Source organism: Maylandia zebra, linkage group LG23 (genome assembly GCF_041146795.1).
Source record: "Maylandia zebra isolate NMK-2024a linkage group LG23, Mzebra_GT3a, whole genome shotgun sequence".
NCBI classification, from domain to species: Eukaryota; Metazoa; Chordata; class Actinopteri; order Cichliformes; family Cichlidae; genus Maylandia; species Maylandia zebra.
The window spans coordinates 11,562,451-11,577,969 of NC_135188.1; the positions used below are offsets into that span (position 1 = coordinate 11,562,451).

General features: G+C 43.8%; 1 protein-coding gene across 2 annotated transcripts; it reads right to left on the bottom strand.

Annotated features, from left to right (window-relative positions):
- Positions 1-776: 776 nt before the first annotated feature.
- On the bottom strand, positions 777-12,511 carry rorca (RAR-related orphan receptor C a). Of its 2 annotated transcripts, none has more exons than XM_004552700.3 (10): positions 12,215-12,511; positions 7,351-7,436; positions 7,102-7,243; positions 6,544-6,984; positions 6,316-6,437; positions 5,519-5,651; positions 5,083-5,190; positions 4,802-4,912; positions 3,950-4,062; positions 777-3,827 (listed from the first exon to the last, which is right to left on the bottom strand). In XM_004552700.3, the coding sequence occupies exons 1-10, from the start codon at positions 12,219-12,221 to the stop codon at positions 3,666-3,668; spliced, it is 1,425 nt and encodes a 474-aa protein (XP_004552757.2). In that variant the 5' UTR covers positions 12,222-12,511; the 3' UTR covers positions 777-3,665. The 2 variants fall into 2 exon arrangements, with proteins under 2 accessions (XP_004552757.2, XP_076736042.1); XM_076879927.1 differs by lacking the exon at positions 12,215-12,511 and adding an exon at positions 11,232-11,417.
- Positions 12,512-15,519: the final 3,008 nt, after the last annotated feature.

Here is a 15,519-nt window from a genome sequence, read left to right on the forward strand (position 1 = left end):
TGGCAGCCAATGTAAAGATGCAAGTATCCGAGTAATACTCTCTCTGGTAACCGTCAGGAGCCTTATAGCTGAATTTCGGACAAGTTGCAGGTGGGACACAAGTTTCATTATATAATTTTTCAAGGGGTCTTATATCTGTTTTCACACTTATATGCTTTTCATACAAGTTTCACACAAGACAGATACAAACTCTATAAGATTTATATATATCTTTTCCATATGGGCAGGGTTGACTGACAGAGAGTTACAGGAATTAAGACGTGCCAAAATCTAAACATGGATAACTGGGAAGTTGGAATTGTTAATGATTTCTCTGCTGCACGTTTGGTGCGTTGGTCGTGCCCTTTGACCTACAGCCTACATTAAACCCTGGGTCATTATGTAAAGCTCTGTATTATATCAGTTCTTTGTTTGTGGTGCACATTTTTCCATCACCTACTCTACAAAATACAGAACAGTGTAAACATCTTCCAGCTCATGAAACACAGCTGAGGAGATGCCTCTTAAACATTATTGCACTTTGCTTTCTATTTTGCTTCTAAGGAGGTTGACTTTCTTTTTTAAAAGTTTTTAAACTGGTCTTCAGCTGTAGTTCTCCAGCCCCCTGCACGGCTTTCAAAGCTTCTCTTTCCACATCAGCTACTTTGAGCCCAGTCCTTGGACCTGAGCATTTTCAGAAGAATGTTTAGTTTGTTAAGCCACCCAACAACCAACCCAACCAAAAACTTAACAAAGAAGCAATTTTCTTACCAGCAGCTTGTCACCAAAACACAAAATCACAACAAACTTTCTTTTTAATTGCAAAAACACTTTTATTACATTCTTAAATCCACATATAGTATCACCATTGTGCAATAACACTTCACTGTGTTAAACCCTAAAGGGCTTTATATTCATGACATGTCATAAATTATTCCATATTAAAATCTATATTGATTTCATAGTTATAATCTTAAAATAGAGTGAAAATATAAACAGAAGGATCATGACAAAGAGAAAGTTTAGGGCGACATGTTTAAAAACGCTCTTTAAAAAAAATAGAATTACATCTCTCCAAGACAAAAGGACACTAAACCGATGAGAAACAAGCACATAAAAGGATAAAAATTTAGAAATGAAAGATCACAACAAAACCAACACAAGAATCCGAGATTATAATCCATCTTTTATATTTATATGTAGATATATATATTTATATATATCCTATTTAATCTACAACTCAAAAAAAACCATTTTGCAATAATGATATTAGACAGGGGTAAAATCTTTGATACTTCTGTAATCAAACATTCACAAGAACATGTACTGTACACAGTGATCAAGGTTTAAAGGTCTTCTATGTTGGTGCAAGGTGTCTTGCTAGCTAGACTGACTGCAGACACTGTAGGACAGAGAGCCCAGCTATCTCCCTGAGTGACTCTAAACAGAAATGCGAGTGCAGAGCGTAACTACTGCCCCCCGGACAGACTTTAGGCCTGCAACCTCACAAAATATACTCAATCTTATGAAGTTAGCGCGTCTAGCGTTTTCAGGCTCGACGCACAAAGTATTGCACTTTGTTACAATCTCTAAATGCCGTTCGGCCATTTTCAGCCGATCTGAAAAGAAGGTGGCTGTGTATTTGGTACATTACATTATAAATAGCGTTACTTGCTGTGCCGCAAGGTCAACTTAGTCAAAGTGCTTATGAAAATATTAGCTATAGTACACGGCAAAAAAACAGCTCAATGTACTGAGAACGATGGGAAAGACAACATTGCACAATCCCACAATGCCTCTGTCTTAAGTACCAAGACAACAGTAACACCCCCTTCATACTAGCTGACAAAATATAGTGTATGGTGAAGAGCACTGTCCCAGCAGTGCAGAGCAAACCTGGCTTACATTTTTACACAAAAGCAGACATCCAACATCTGTCGCGTGATTGTCTTAAAAAATGCTCGAAATAGAACTTAGAATTACAATTTCTTCACAGCCTTTTTAGGATATTGGCAGAATGGATGCTCCTTTGTTTCTACACAAGTCCAATACATTCCCCAGCTATGAAGACGCACCCTCTGTCTGCAGAGTGCGTCTCCAGGATTCAAGATAGATCTGTATCTATCCCGGGCTTCCTGGACCTAAGGGCATGAGTTGCTCTGACAATCGGAGAGGATGTCCTCAGGGCAAGCACATCCAGCAGGTCATTTGCACTCATTTCCTGTCCAGTTTTAAGCAAAAACACAGTACATTTTGAAACAGTTAGCACTGGTGTTCAGATTTTAGCACTAATTGCTGATTTCTAATACGAAGCAGAAATAATAACTCAGGGGGGTAGCTGATGGCTCTGTCAACCCTTTGCTGTGCCATGTAGTGTTTGAAAAGGGTGAGGTAGTAAAGGAGTGGAGAACAAGAAACAGAAGGGTGAATTCTCTGATCAGAACGCCTGCCTGACCCCACAGCGGCGAGGACCTGAGCAGAAAGGAAATCTTCTAACACCACCATCCACCTACCTCCAACCATACTGGTGGTGATACACTAACTGTCACATTCAAGAGCTTTCTTTAATCCCGAGTCTTTTGAACCTGTGGGTGGCGACGGTAAGGAGGGGATCCTCCGGGGGGCACGATAACCTCTCGGGGGCTGGACTCTGGGCAGCGGGAGGGTTTATTTAGTGTTTCTCACTGGTTTAGCATGAGCGCGAACCCGTAACATCTCGTGCCCAGAGGTCATTTTTTGATTCTAAGGAGGACTCGTAAGTGCTAGTTTACATTTTTACATCTCAGCAACAGCCTGTCTCTCTCCGAAAGACCCACAATAGCTCTGTGTGCGTCTCTCTAAGTGGCATTCGCAAAGGGAAAAGGTAATAGGACTGAGGTCACTGATTAGATTAAAAAAAAAATAGAGAGATCACTTACGTCAGTGTCTGAGGGTGTGCTCATAAAAATACCTACGACATTTTCAGCGTAAACGCTAAGTTTTGTACTCCGTGTGCAAGACTTTCCAAGTGCTTGGCAACAGAGACGCTAAATGTTCGCCCATGACCCACACAGTTTAAAAACTCTGTCTGCTCGAGAGTTTGATCATGGTCCCTTTAAACAGTTTGTTCATATGTTAGAAAACTGAAAAAATATGGGTGCTACCAAAAATACTTAAAGAAACAATTAACAGTTACTAGACTGACGATGGAAACAGGCATCGTTACTGCAAATCTCCACAAAGTAGGTGAGGATTTTAGGTATGTACATTCTATATCAAGCGCAGGGCTGTGCTGAATGGTTCAGGGAACGGGGGGTACATTCAACAATAGCTTACAGGAACTGTGAGAGCGGCGAGAGTCCAATTTATTAGAAAAGAACTCAACCTAACGAGAGGTTTAAGGTCTTATAGAAAAATAATTTTGAGAATACAAAGAGCGTAGGCTACTTTTGAATAGTTCCTTTAACTCCCTAAAAGGAGGTAAAGTGCATGGATTACCCAGCAGCACTTCCTGTCGTGTTAGGTTTAAAGGACTGGCTCGCAGAGCAGTGAGAGCCAGAGGTGAGAGGAGTGTGCGCTAAAGCGTAGCATGCAGGATTGTCATTGAGCTGCTGGCTGGTGTTCCTTCAGCTGGTTGCCACATTTGAATCTTCCTCTCCCTGCACCTCAGTGTCACTATATGACTCACAGCACTTAGCTAAATAGCCCTAGCCCTCTGTGGAGTCTGGGAACGTGAGTTCACTGCCAAAAACCTCCCTATACAGAGGAGGGAACGTATACGCCGTCTCTGGGTGAACCAGACGGAAAAACTCCAGTTTGTCAATGTGAAGGTTGCAAATGGACCTCATCGTGGGAAGCTTAGACACCATCTAGAAGAGAAATGTAGAAAAGATTAAGGATTTAAAGTGGACACAACTTCCAGTAAATGTTAAAATATTAGGGTGTTTTAGCCAAAATAATGGTGGTACAGGAGCTGCAGCAGGCTTTGTACCTTAGCCAGTTTCTCCTCTGATGTTCCCTGTCGCTGTAAGCAGCGCTGCAGAGCCACGTAAACCTTCTCCTGCAACTTCTGGATCTTCTGAACATCCGTCAGCCAGGGTCGGTCTGAAAGAGAAGGCAGTCACATCGGGTCATTGTTTGGATCTGAACCCAGTAAGTTTTAAATGTGTAACTACATATAAACAAAACATGAAGCTTTTTACAAGTAGTTTTATATTGTTTTGCTATAAAAAAAAAAGTATATATATAACTGTCTGTGTTTTACAGGACTGCACACCTTTTTCCAAAACGTGAGCTTTTATTGACTGTTAAACATCCACAATTTAACCACAGTCGCCATGGTTTCAGTTTCACTTTTATACTATGATACAATGATGATGTAGGCGGGCTGCAAGGTAGGGGTGAAGATGAATCATTCATTCATCAATAGTATGCTTTGGTAAAAGGCCAACAGTAGTTTTCAGCTTGTGCCAGAACATTTAGCAAATTATGGGGTTTATAAATATCTTGTGAGCGCTAGTACTGTGAGGTAAATTTGAACTGCATTGAAACCTGTTCAAACCCAGCATGCAGACACAGTTCTTATGCTACATTTGTAGGACATCCGGACAGGTTCATTCATTTTTAAGGTAAAAAAAACAAAACAGGGAAGCTTCAATCAATCAAGCAATCAATCCCCAACAAAAAGGTTTATAAGTTTACAGATCCCAGGCAGAAAACCTGTACTGACCCTTCTACGTGCATTAGAAAAACAAAACCAGAGCATCAAGGTGGTACTCGGACGCACCGAATATCAGTTACACCAGTTTAGCATGTGTGAGTGGGTGATTTCCTGTCATCTCACCTGGCGAGAGCAGCACAGCAGCACTGAAAAGAGCAATCTCCTCGTCAGACATCTGTATACGGCTCAGGCTTTTAGCCAAGTCAAACACCGCATTCACAAGGTCGTCACAGCCTTCGGGGACAGAGAGGGAAAAAAATGGCATCAGAACAAAAATCTAGTGGCTGTGATGAGAACGGTAAACAATTTAAAAATGACCTAAAATCCTCCGCTCTTCCCTTCATAAAAGTTGTTTGGAGAGAAAACTAGCAAGCCAGGAAGAGACCGTAAACGTGTGGACTCACCAAGAGCTTTGAAAAGCTGAGGAGTGGAGAATTTTCCATCAAAGAGCATTGTATTATTGATGGGGTTGTAGGCCCGACACATGCGGATGAGCAGGACGTCCATGCAGCCTATTGACACAAACAAAAAGCCATTCAGGATAAACACATTCATACTGAGCAGAGCTCAAACACGATAAAACCAGTTACCACAGTCACATGTTCGGTTTATTTCATTTTTCAAATAATCCCACATGTGACTGACACATTAATAACAACAACAACATTTCCAGTAAAGATGCTCTACTACAACAATACACAAAGGCGAAGATTTAGATTTACACAAAACTACACATAAATTATATTGATTTAAAATGCAATGGGACCACTTTGAGCTGCGATGTTCTGATCTGAGAGAGCTAAAATAAAGCGTTTGTGTTTGTGTGTGTCATGTACTGACCTGCTTTGAGGAGGATAATCTGATCATTCTGACAGAGGTCCATGAAGCCAGAGATGCGCTTAGCAAACTCCACCACATACTGGATTGCATTGGTGATGTGAACGGCACACTGTTGCCAAATCGCCTCAGCTGACTGCAAGAGAAAGACAAACACAGGAAGGCCATCGGATTAAAGCAACACATGAGACATTAAACAAGTTGTTTGGCATGGTTACAGTTTTTTGGGGGGGGGGGGGTTTCGGTCGTACAGTGTGGTTTAAAGTATTTCACGCATCTCGTGTGAATCTGCAGTGTCCATCTGTGGCCTTCCTGTACGAATGTTCAGATTAAAGCGACAACGAAGAAAGGAACATTCCAACAAGTCGTACCTCTGATTTCTGCGCTTTGTAAAAACTGAAAGCATTCCTTTGATAACCTTGTAAAGGACAGTGTGAGTTTACAGAGTAGGATTAACAAGCTGGAATCACGCTGCACATCATTTTTGTCCCACTGTGTCAGATTAGCTAATTATAAAGTCATAAAGTCTCACTGTTTCTCAACAAACAGTCGCTCGCTGACTTTCACAATTTGCACGGAGGCCGTGTGACTGATTTCCAGGGAAAACAATGTAAACGCACAACGGCGGCTGAAATGGTGCGCACGATACCAGCTGTGTTGTGTTACTCTGTTTTACAGTTTCACCAACTTCTGCAAGTTTACAGTTGGACTCGCAGCAGCAACAAAAAACCCTCAAAAATGACTCTGCACTCGTTTAGGTCAGCAGCAAATTTGTCAGCAATAATCTGTCTAAAGTTTACCTTGGTCTGGTATGAGCGGGTCTCTTCTGGGCTGTACAAGGTCCACGCCATTCTCTTGAGCTCCTCCGAGGTGTACTGGTTCGTCTCGATGTGGGACTTGACCACATTCTGGGCAACGCGCTCTGAACCAAAAGAAAGTCTTACTTTAGTTTCTGTTTTTAGATTTGCAAGAGCATTCGAGAGGTTTCTAATATTCATGAACGTCTTATTAGAGGGTTTGATGCTGACCTATCTCGAGCAGGGAGCAGCCGTCAGGCAGCGGGTTGAAGATGGCGTGTGAGAAGAGTCCAGAGTCATGCAGCAGCTGGTACTCATGCTTGATGCTGTGGTTTCCGTCACCAAAGTCCAAGCTGGTCTGCTCTGGGGAGCTCTGCGAGGAGGAGCCGCTGCCTGCACTTCCTCCCATCATATCCAGGTTACAGTAGTCTCCTCCGCCATCGTCCGGGGTCAGCGGCAGGTCAAAAAGCAGCCCCTCCGGCAGCGTTGTGATGTCGTCCAGATCGCTGAGCGTGGCGCTGGAGCCTCTCCTGTAGGTACGGCCATGGTCAGCCGTGTCGCTCTTCTCCTCGCGGGAACCAATCCCTCTGCACTCCTGGGACTGCTGGTGCTTCTGGACCTCTGCGTACAGGCTGTCACGCTGCTTTTTGGACATTCGACCAAACTTTACAGCTGCAGTGGGGAAAAACGAAACATTTAAAGGTCTTGGTAAAACAAGCGTTAGCGTCTCACCACTGTGATGGGCGAAAACTGGAGTGAATTAAATACAGATCTTGTAAGCGAACTCACCATCGCGGCTCATGCCCAGAGCGAGACACTTCTGCAGCCTGCAGTGTTGACAGCGGTTACGGTTGGTCCGGTCGATTAGGCAGTTCCTCTGTCGCGAGCACGAGTACATGGCATTGTTCTGCTGGCTGCGCCGAAAGAAACCCTGCAAACAAAAGCAGACGTGAGGGGCGCATCTGACAAAACGCATCGACACTTTCTAAAGATCAGCTCTTCCTGTTTTTAAACCAACTGCTGATGAATGTTGCTCACCTTGCAGCCTTCACAGGTGATGACACCATAGTGAATCCCTGATGATTTGTCCCCACAGATTTTACAGGGAATGACTTCTATTTGAGCTGCAGAGAGAGACAAGTGCAGAAAAACGAGAAACTATGAAATCCACATTCAGAAAACCCAGAACAGAGTCTGCTTTTTAGGGCAGTCATGCTGAATGCAGGTATTGTCAGGCCTTTACTCCAGGCTGACATAACGCTCAGCTTTTTGAGATCGAGTGGCGGCCGTGCATAGGAGACTTTTTGGCGCACTTTTCCTCACAGAAACTGGCATTGCATCATCTTTGCGGCACGATATTTGAAATGCAGCGGATGAAGATGAGACACATTTGTGATTATGTTAGGAGGAGAAGGAACACAAAAGAAACGTACACAGTACACCCGTGGAGTTCACTGAAAGCCTGAGCCTTCTTACCGAGGAACAGGCTGTTCTTTTCATTATGTTGTTTATCTAAGTAGCCGGGCCTCCTTCGAGCCCAGAATAGCAGGTCAATTGCATTAGCTGAGGCCCTGGGTTATAAAGTTTCACAGCTCTTTCTTGCTCTGTAGCTTTTCCTCCAGGTTGAACACAATGTTAGCGGGTAAACAGCAGCTATTACTGCCACGCTGACTGTCGCCGTGTATGCTGTGTGCAAAATCCCATTTTTCTAGGGCTCTCAGCCGCACCAAAAACTCCACTAAACCACCTTTGCTGGGTCACAAGGGGCATTAGGTAACCGGTAAATCACACAAAAGGATTTAACTGGTCTTCAGAGCTTTTGAGAAAATTGCTGTTTTCTGAAGGGGCTGATTTAAACCACTCACAACCAATAAATTTCATGAGTCACTCTGCGTGGGGAGAGACCTGCGTCACACACTGAGGCTAAATTAGACGGATCGGTGACTGACATCCTGCAAATCTTGACTTATTGCCTCATTAATTTCCCCTTATTTTTGCCTTATAGAGAAGTTTTGTGTGCAGCACAGGTGACATATCTTTAAGGATCTGGTTTATCTAGAACGAGCTAGACACTGAAACGTAAGTGTGGGATATAAATAAATAAAAGGCAATGGAAAAAAAAAAGTCCCATTCTCCACTGCTCCCTTTATCGCTCCCCCCTCAGAGCCTTACCCCGCCCTTCAGCCTGTTATATAACTGCATCTGGCTGCATTCCACGAACGAACTCATTCAAAGGTGGTTGTCCCGGCAACAGTGTGACGAAAGTCCCACACCCTCCTGCGCTCCTATTGGCTTTCGAGGGAGAAGTCAGGCCTGTGAGTCGCAGCCTCACCTGCCAGTCAGCTGAGCGGCACAGCCAAGCTCAGCAAACAAGAGCTGCTCCACTGACACAGTTTCCCATTCAGTGGAGGGGAGGCGCCTGCGCTGGCAGCCTGCAAGGAACACAATCCTGCTTCTGGCAGGTTTTAAGGTGGAATCAGATCTGACTCGGTCTTTAAGTACAGGCGGGGTGGATTCCTGCTTCTGGTTTAGAAAGACAAGGGTGTAACATTTGATTATAGAAGGAGACTAGACTGAAGACACAAATATCCAACTTATTTCCAGCAGCATGTCGTACAGTAAAACGCAGGCAGACGCAGCAAATAGTAGGTCTTAACTTGTTACAGCATGTCAGGTGTTTGAGTGAAATCGCATCTGACTTTGAGCTCCGCCATAAATCTATTTTTACCCTGGTGCAGAGTGGCTGTGCAGAGATTTCCCCTGCTCTCAGGGGCTCTTTGCCAAATAAACCAATAAATGTTGCATAAACTAAAATGCTGCACATAAGTACACTTGATTTTGTGTAAATACCAGCCTGTAGATTAATCATGCCGAGCCCTAAAGGCTAACACACGCTGCTGTGATTCGTAAACATGTTGCTGTGCAGGACGGGTCTGAACAAGAGCGTCTTTATTCTCGCCCTGTTTATTTCTCAGCATTCATTTTTGTTCCAGGACCAAACAAAGAAACTCCTCTTTGTTTCAATGCCAGATTGTATGTTTAAGCCCAGAAATCTGTGTGTTTTTAGACACAGTCACATTAGAACCTAATATTAGCTCAGTGATCAGTGGCTTCAGTACTAACTGACACCAGCTGTATAAGTGAAGCTTGATCGAGCTCAAATATGTAAACTTTTACCTCACAGGCTGTGCTACCTGTGGCTGTGCTACCTGTTGGAACCTCCAATTCAAAAAGAATTATTCTTCCATCAGGTTTACGGCCTTTGAAACCTTCCAATTCAAAGAGGTTTTCATGTAAAAGTCTCTTTTGTGCCAGTTACTCAACACTTCTTTCTTTGTCAGCGCTGTAAACAGTGAGCGAGGCAGACTTTGCCCTCTTATCCCAGCTAATCAAATACCGTCCAAGGTCCTATTTGCCCTAGACTTTACATTTACCTGACATATTGTACACTTAACCCATAATCGAACGGGTATCCGGGGCATGCGTGGTATAGCACGGCATATGGTTTTGTGCAACATAGCATGAGGACTGGTTGCCATTGAAGAGCTTGCTGCAGCCAGGTTATTCAATTACCCACTTTCTACAGGTTTCCCATTGAGGGCCCCAGTGGCCACCTGTTTTCTGTACAGCTCCGGTAGATGAGGAGTAATGATTGCCTTTTCTCTTCTTCTCCTCCCACTGACCTACCTATGGAGCACAGTGTGGCCTGACACTAACCCCGAACATTTTAAAAATGTGCTGCAAGCGTAATAGATTGATCTGCGGTGAAATGAAACATTTTATTGCACACAGAGGATGTCACACTCCCACAGTACACTTTTTCTTCTAATTATCTCAGATTTTCAGACAAATGTAATGAGAAGTATAACCAGCCTATCACTGGAAGCCAGCCACGTCAGTGCATATACACAATGTGCCGTACACAAGCCTGTCTGCACACGTCAGCCTCGCCAGATTAAAAGGGTGTTTCTCTTCACGTTTTTACACTGGCTGTATTACACTGCTAACAATTAAACATTTAAAGTGATTGCCTTAATATAAATATTTGCACGCCTTCATTCTACTTTTTTGTTTGCCTTGTATTAAATAATTATATGCTGAGCACAGTGCTGCGTCTGCCGAGAAAGCGGGTCTCTGTAATCCCGCACCATTGATCAGAAAAGATAAAGTGCATTCAGCTGGCTGTGTGTGTGTGTGTGTGCGCGCTACTCCAAGCTCAAACCCAAGTGGGCCTGTGCAACACAAGCAAAGACGGACTGAGGAATTCGCTTCCCAGCATGTAATCGCGCTCGCTGCTGCAAACAGCAGGAACAAATTCAGGACTGTGCAGAAACAATCACAGTCACCTTGAATTAAAATCTCTTTACGTCTGTTCGCATGTCTGTTATCTGCTTTCACAGAAATGCTTATCGTGTATTAGCACACCTATCAAATGATAATGGATTATGATACTTTTTACTCTAAACAAATGTTAAAGAGAACAAAATGATATTTTTAACACAGTGACTGCAGAATGAAGTGCAGTCATAACACACACAGAGCTGTCACACTGTGCTCACACAGCAGCCTGCAGGTTACACGAAGAGTTAAAGCTTTAGATAAGAGGACTGGAATCTTAGCATGCAGTTGTCAGACACAAAGGGCACCTTGACACATACAGTAACTTGCTGTGAACTTCCCCAAGGCTGCACAGCCCACAGATAGTGGCTTTGATGCTGAGCTCAGCACAGCAGTGTCCTTGGACAGCAGAGACGGCGTCCCTCTTTACTGCCACCGTGCCTTTGATTGGGGGGCGGGTAACTGAGCTCAAATGCAGCGGCACCGAGTATGAAACTCTCTGCACCCACCCGCCTCAAACTCAGTTACACTCATGACTCTGGAAAAGGCCAAATTCAAGTGCACTTTAAGATCTAGCTTACATTTGTGTTGTGAGTGGCTGTGTCTTGTAACCCTGCTGTGTCCATATCCTGCCTGTCACAGCGGTGTGCATGATGGTCCAGCATCGCAAAAGCCATTTGAAACGGGCAAAGTCAACTCCAAACACAACACGCACATGAGAGGAGGAGACGCGTTTGTGTCCCATTATTTTATCTGCAACTTTGAAGAAAACTGAATCTTTAAAGACAGCAGGCTGTCCCAGCTCAGCTCCCATCCGATGAAAACATCCCTGAAGGAAATGATCGACTGTGTTTTATTAGTCTGACAACAGTATCGGTGTACATGCACGCGCACTCACGCACGCGCCGTAATCCTCAATGACAGAACTAGGTCAATGGAGCACCTCCTCTCTCTCTTTCACAGAAAAACCGAGTCTGAAAACACAAAACTCTCTGATTTATGAATTATAGGAAACACTGGGACAAAAGAGAAACTCAAACAACCTCCATATTATTATCATTATTATTATTAGTAGTAGTAGTAAACTGTATCACACAGCAGGCAGCTCTAACATGTTAACAGTAAAACTACTTCTAAAGCGTGTCTGTAAGTATAAACAGTAGGAAGGTTAATAATCACTGAGAGCTGATGCTGGAAATAACGTAAACAATCCTGGCTGCAGGTTTTTGTGCAGCCACGAATCACTCCGCTCTCCTCCTCCTCCCTGCCTCTTACATAACCGGAGCCGCTCGCCGATTAGATTTCCTCTAATCACGAATCCCTGCTCGGATCCGCGCTCACGGCCATAATCTATGTTTAACACGACCCTCTTTTTAAAATTATATTTTTCACTCTTTGTGTCAAAAGTGTGCAAACGAGCCTGGCAGTCTTTGAAGTGACAGCTGGTAACTTCACGTCCGATCAGCTGCGCGTAGTCGGAAACTTTCTGCGGCCGCTAGCGCACGAACAAACACGCAAATACACCCAAAAGTCACGTTTTCCACAGTAAGAAAAGAAACCTCACCTCTCATGTCTGCCGTGGGTCTAACCGACTGTTGGGGTCATAAATGTCCGCGTGGAAATGAAGCCAAGGAACTGTGACAGCAACGCGCACTTACTCGCTCCACACCGGAGCCGCTGGAAACCGTCACAACAACGACTCCTCATATGGATCCGTAACCCGCAAGTGTGTGACAGCACGCCTCCGCTATGTGCGTTCTGTTTGCGGGAAACTCCAGGCCTGCTCTGCGCTCTGCTCCTCTCTGCTGCGCGGTTCGCTCTAACCTAGTTTCGGCGCGTGGACTACACATGATCCTCATCCCGCGGCCCGCCCGCCTCGTGCCCAGAGAGCTGACGCGCGCTCCCCCTCCCCCTCGCGCTTTAAGGAGGCTCTCGCGTGCGTGGGAAAGTGTGGCAGTGTGTCACTTCAGACCGGCAGCAGACCAGCGTGGGAACTGTTTACTCTCCTCCTGCAGACCTGCGGCACGCGCAGACTGCCAGGGAGGCCCCGAGACCCCCAAGACCCCCCCATCATTGAGTGTGAGAACACTCAGAGAGCAGCAAACACAAAAACTCAAACTATCACAGCTTTATTAGGTATATAAATAATGACACACACACACACACACACACACACACACACACACACACACACACACACACACACACATATATATATATATACACATATACATATATTTATTTTTTAATATAGTTTTCAGTCGTAATTTAAAGTAAAGCAGCATAACCAGCCATCCATGCAGGATATGCTGGAGCGATGTAATCCTGGGTCTGTCCTGGGGCCTCTTCCTGGAAGGACATGACCCAAACACTTCTCCTGGGAGGTGTTCAGGGGTGATCCTGGTCAGATGGCTGTAACCCAGGAGGCAGAGTCAGTCATCCACTAATTGGAAGGTTGGTCGTTTGTTCCAGTCCAACCCATATGGAAAAGATATATATAAATCTTATAAAGTTTTTATCTGTCTTGTATGAAACTTGTATGAAAAGCATACAAGAGTGAAAACTATACAAATTATATAATGAAACTTGTATGTTTTGTATACATACTAAAAAGATATATGAAAGTAATGAGAAATTGGCCACTTTCATGAGTAAATCATATATGTTTTTACTATTTCTTTTCCATATGGGAAGTGCCTTTATGAAGGAGGCATGTTGCATAGGGCTCTGAGGAAAGCACTAGATAAGAACCAGTCCCTTTCCATTTAAATTCCCATATGACCTCAGCTGGCTCCTCTGGATGTGGAGGAGTAGCAGCTCTACTCTGGTACCTCAGACCACCAAGCTCCTCACCCTGCCTCTATGGGAGAGGGCAGATACCCTTCAGAAGAAGCTCATTCTTACGTACTGCTGGCATTGCAAACCAAGGCCTCTCTACAGATGTACAGGGACCAGAAATGCCCAGGCTGGACACACAGAAGCCAGTTTGCCTCATGTGATGCTTGGGGAATGCTGGTCTTCTAGTCAGCTAGTAGTGAAGTCTCCTTTATGATATTCCAGTCTGTGAAGTTCCCCATCCTGATGAAGAAGGCAGCGCTGGCTGACAGAGCAGCCTCAGCCCCAACCCCCACATACTGTGTGTTACTTTAATTCAGCATCAATGGAAAGCATTAAGTGAAAAAATAGTCCAAATTGGACTATTTTTTCACAGAAGTTTTTGCTTTTGCTCCAGGCTGGTGTCCCCAAATCATTTGTATTTTTAAAAACCACTAATGAAAGCCAAAATACAAAATAATGATCACACATCACATCATTAAGAACAAACTGGCAAAGTCTGTCCAGCCTAAAATTGTACCTACAAGCTAGACCTCCATAAAAACCTTACATACAGGCGAGATGTAAAGATCCTGACAGCAGAGATGATGACATGTGACATTGAAAATCTATTTATTCTTCATGGCTGTTAAAGTGACCCATAATAGGCTGAAAAACATTTTGTCTTTAAATATACTGCAGCGCTGTGACATCTGCATGCATGTTAAAACTGTTTTTAGCATAGTTATAAATTCTATGAATGAAAATGTGTTAAATGGTAAACACTTCTTGTGTAAATACAGAAGTCAGTAAGAATAGTCACACAAACAACACTCCATTTACTTTAGTATGTTCTAGCTGAAAGAATGTGGTACTCCATTTGCAAACTAAACACCCATATATATATATAGATATAGATATATAGATATGTTTATATACATGAAGATTGTGCTCAGCTTACCTTTTACTTGGATACATTGCAAGAGAGCTTAATTACATCACAGGATTAACAAACACTAATCTGGCTAGAGGAATTAAGTGTGAGCACAGGTTGTTGTGCTGCATTTTGTTTTGTTTTCCGTTTCCTGATATGGGGAAATCCGGGCTAAATGTTGGACTTGGGAAGCAGCTGAGAGCAAATCTTTTAACCATAAAATACAGACTAATGAACTGACCACAGTGTTTGTGTAGTGTAGTTATAAAAGAAAGAAAGACATCAGGAGGGAAAGCGAGGGATGTAGGGTGTGCTTAGCTGTGCTTCTGTGCATGACATGCATTTTCATTCCTGTTGTGATTCCCTTTTGTGTTTGTTGAAGTAGGTGTGTGTACAGCGCAGCAGAAACACCCCGGCACCGTACAGCACACCAAAACGATTAATAACAGCTCTGATGTAAATAACTGATTTGCAGGCGTGGGCGAGATGACGAGTGTATCATGTAACGTAGGCACAGTTATGAAATAGGGAGAAGAGAGGGATTATGGTAAGTAGGTTAGTGGAGCAACGCAGAGCTTTTACGCCCCTCCTTCTCTGGTTTTTCTGCTGTGCATGCGTGGTGAGTCTCCTCTTGTCTTTTTCCACAGTGAATACTTTTCTCCTGAATCATATCAGTCTCTCATCTCCACCTATGCATGCTTTATATTTGTGCTCATTGTTTGTCGGAGGTTTGTGTACACTGCGCGCCTTTGCTATTCTCGTTGTACGACTTCTCCCACACATCTTTGAAACAAAAAGGAAAGCAAAACATTTAAACTTAAATGCAGAGCCACAGTGTATTGATTGTCCTTGTTTAAGAATACAGTGCTGGGAAACGCTGGAGGAACGTTCAGCTTTATTTTGTTCTGCAAATGTAAACTTCCTCTTCTTCCCCAGCATTCAGTATGTTTCCTTCCTCATCCTCATCTGCTATCTTTTTCGGATTATATCATGTCGCCATGAAGTAGTCACACATCTATCTGGTGTTCGCCGCCAACGTCACCGACCTCCTGACCCTGAATCTTATATAACCATGGCAATACCCAAATTAGAACACTGCCCATGGAAAGAAGGGGGCGCTT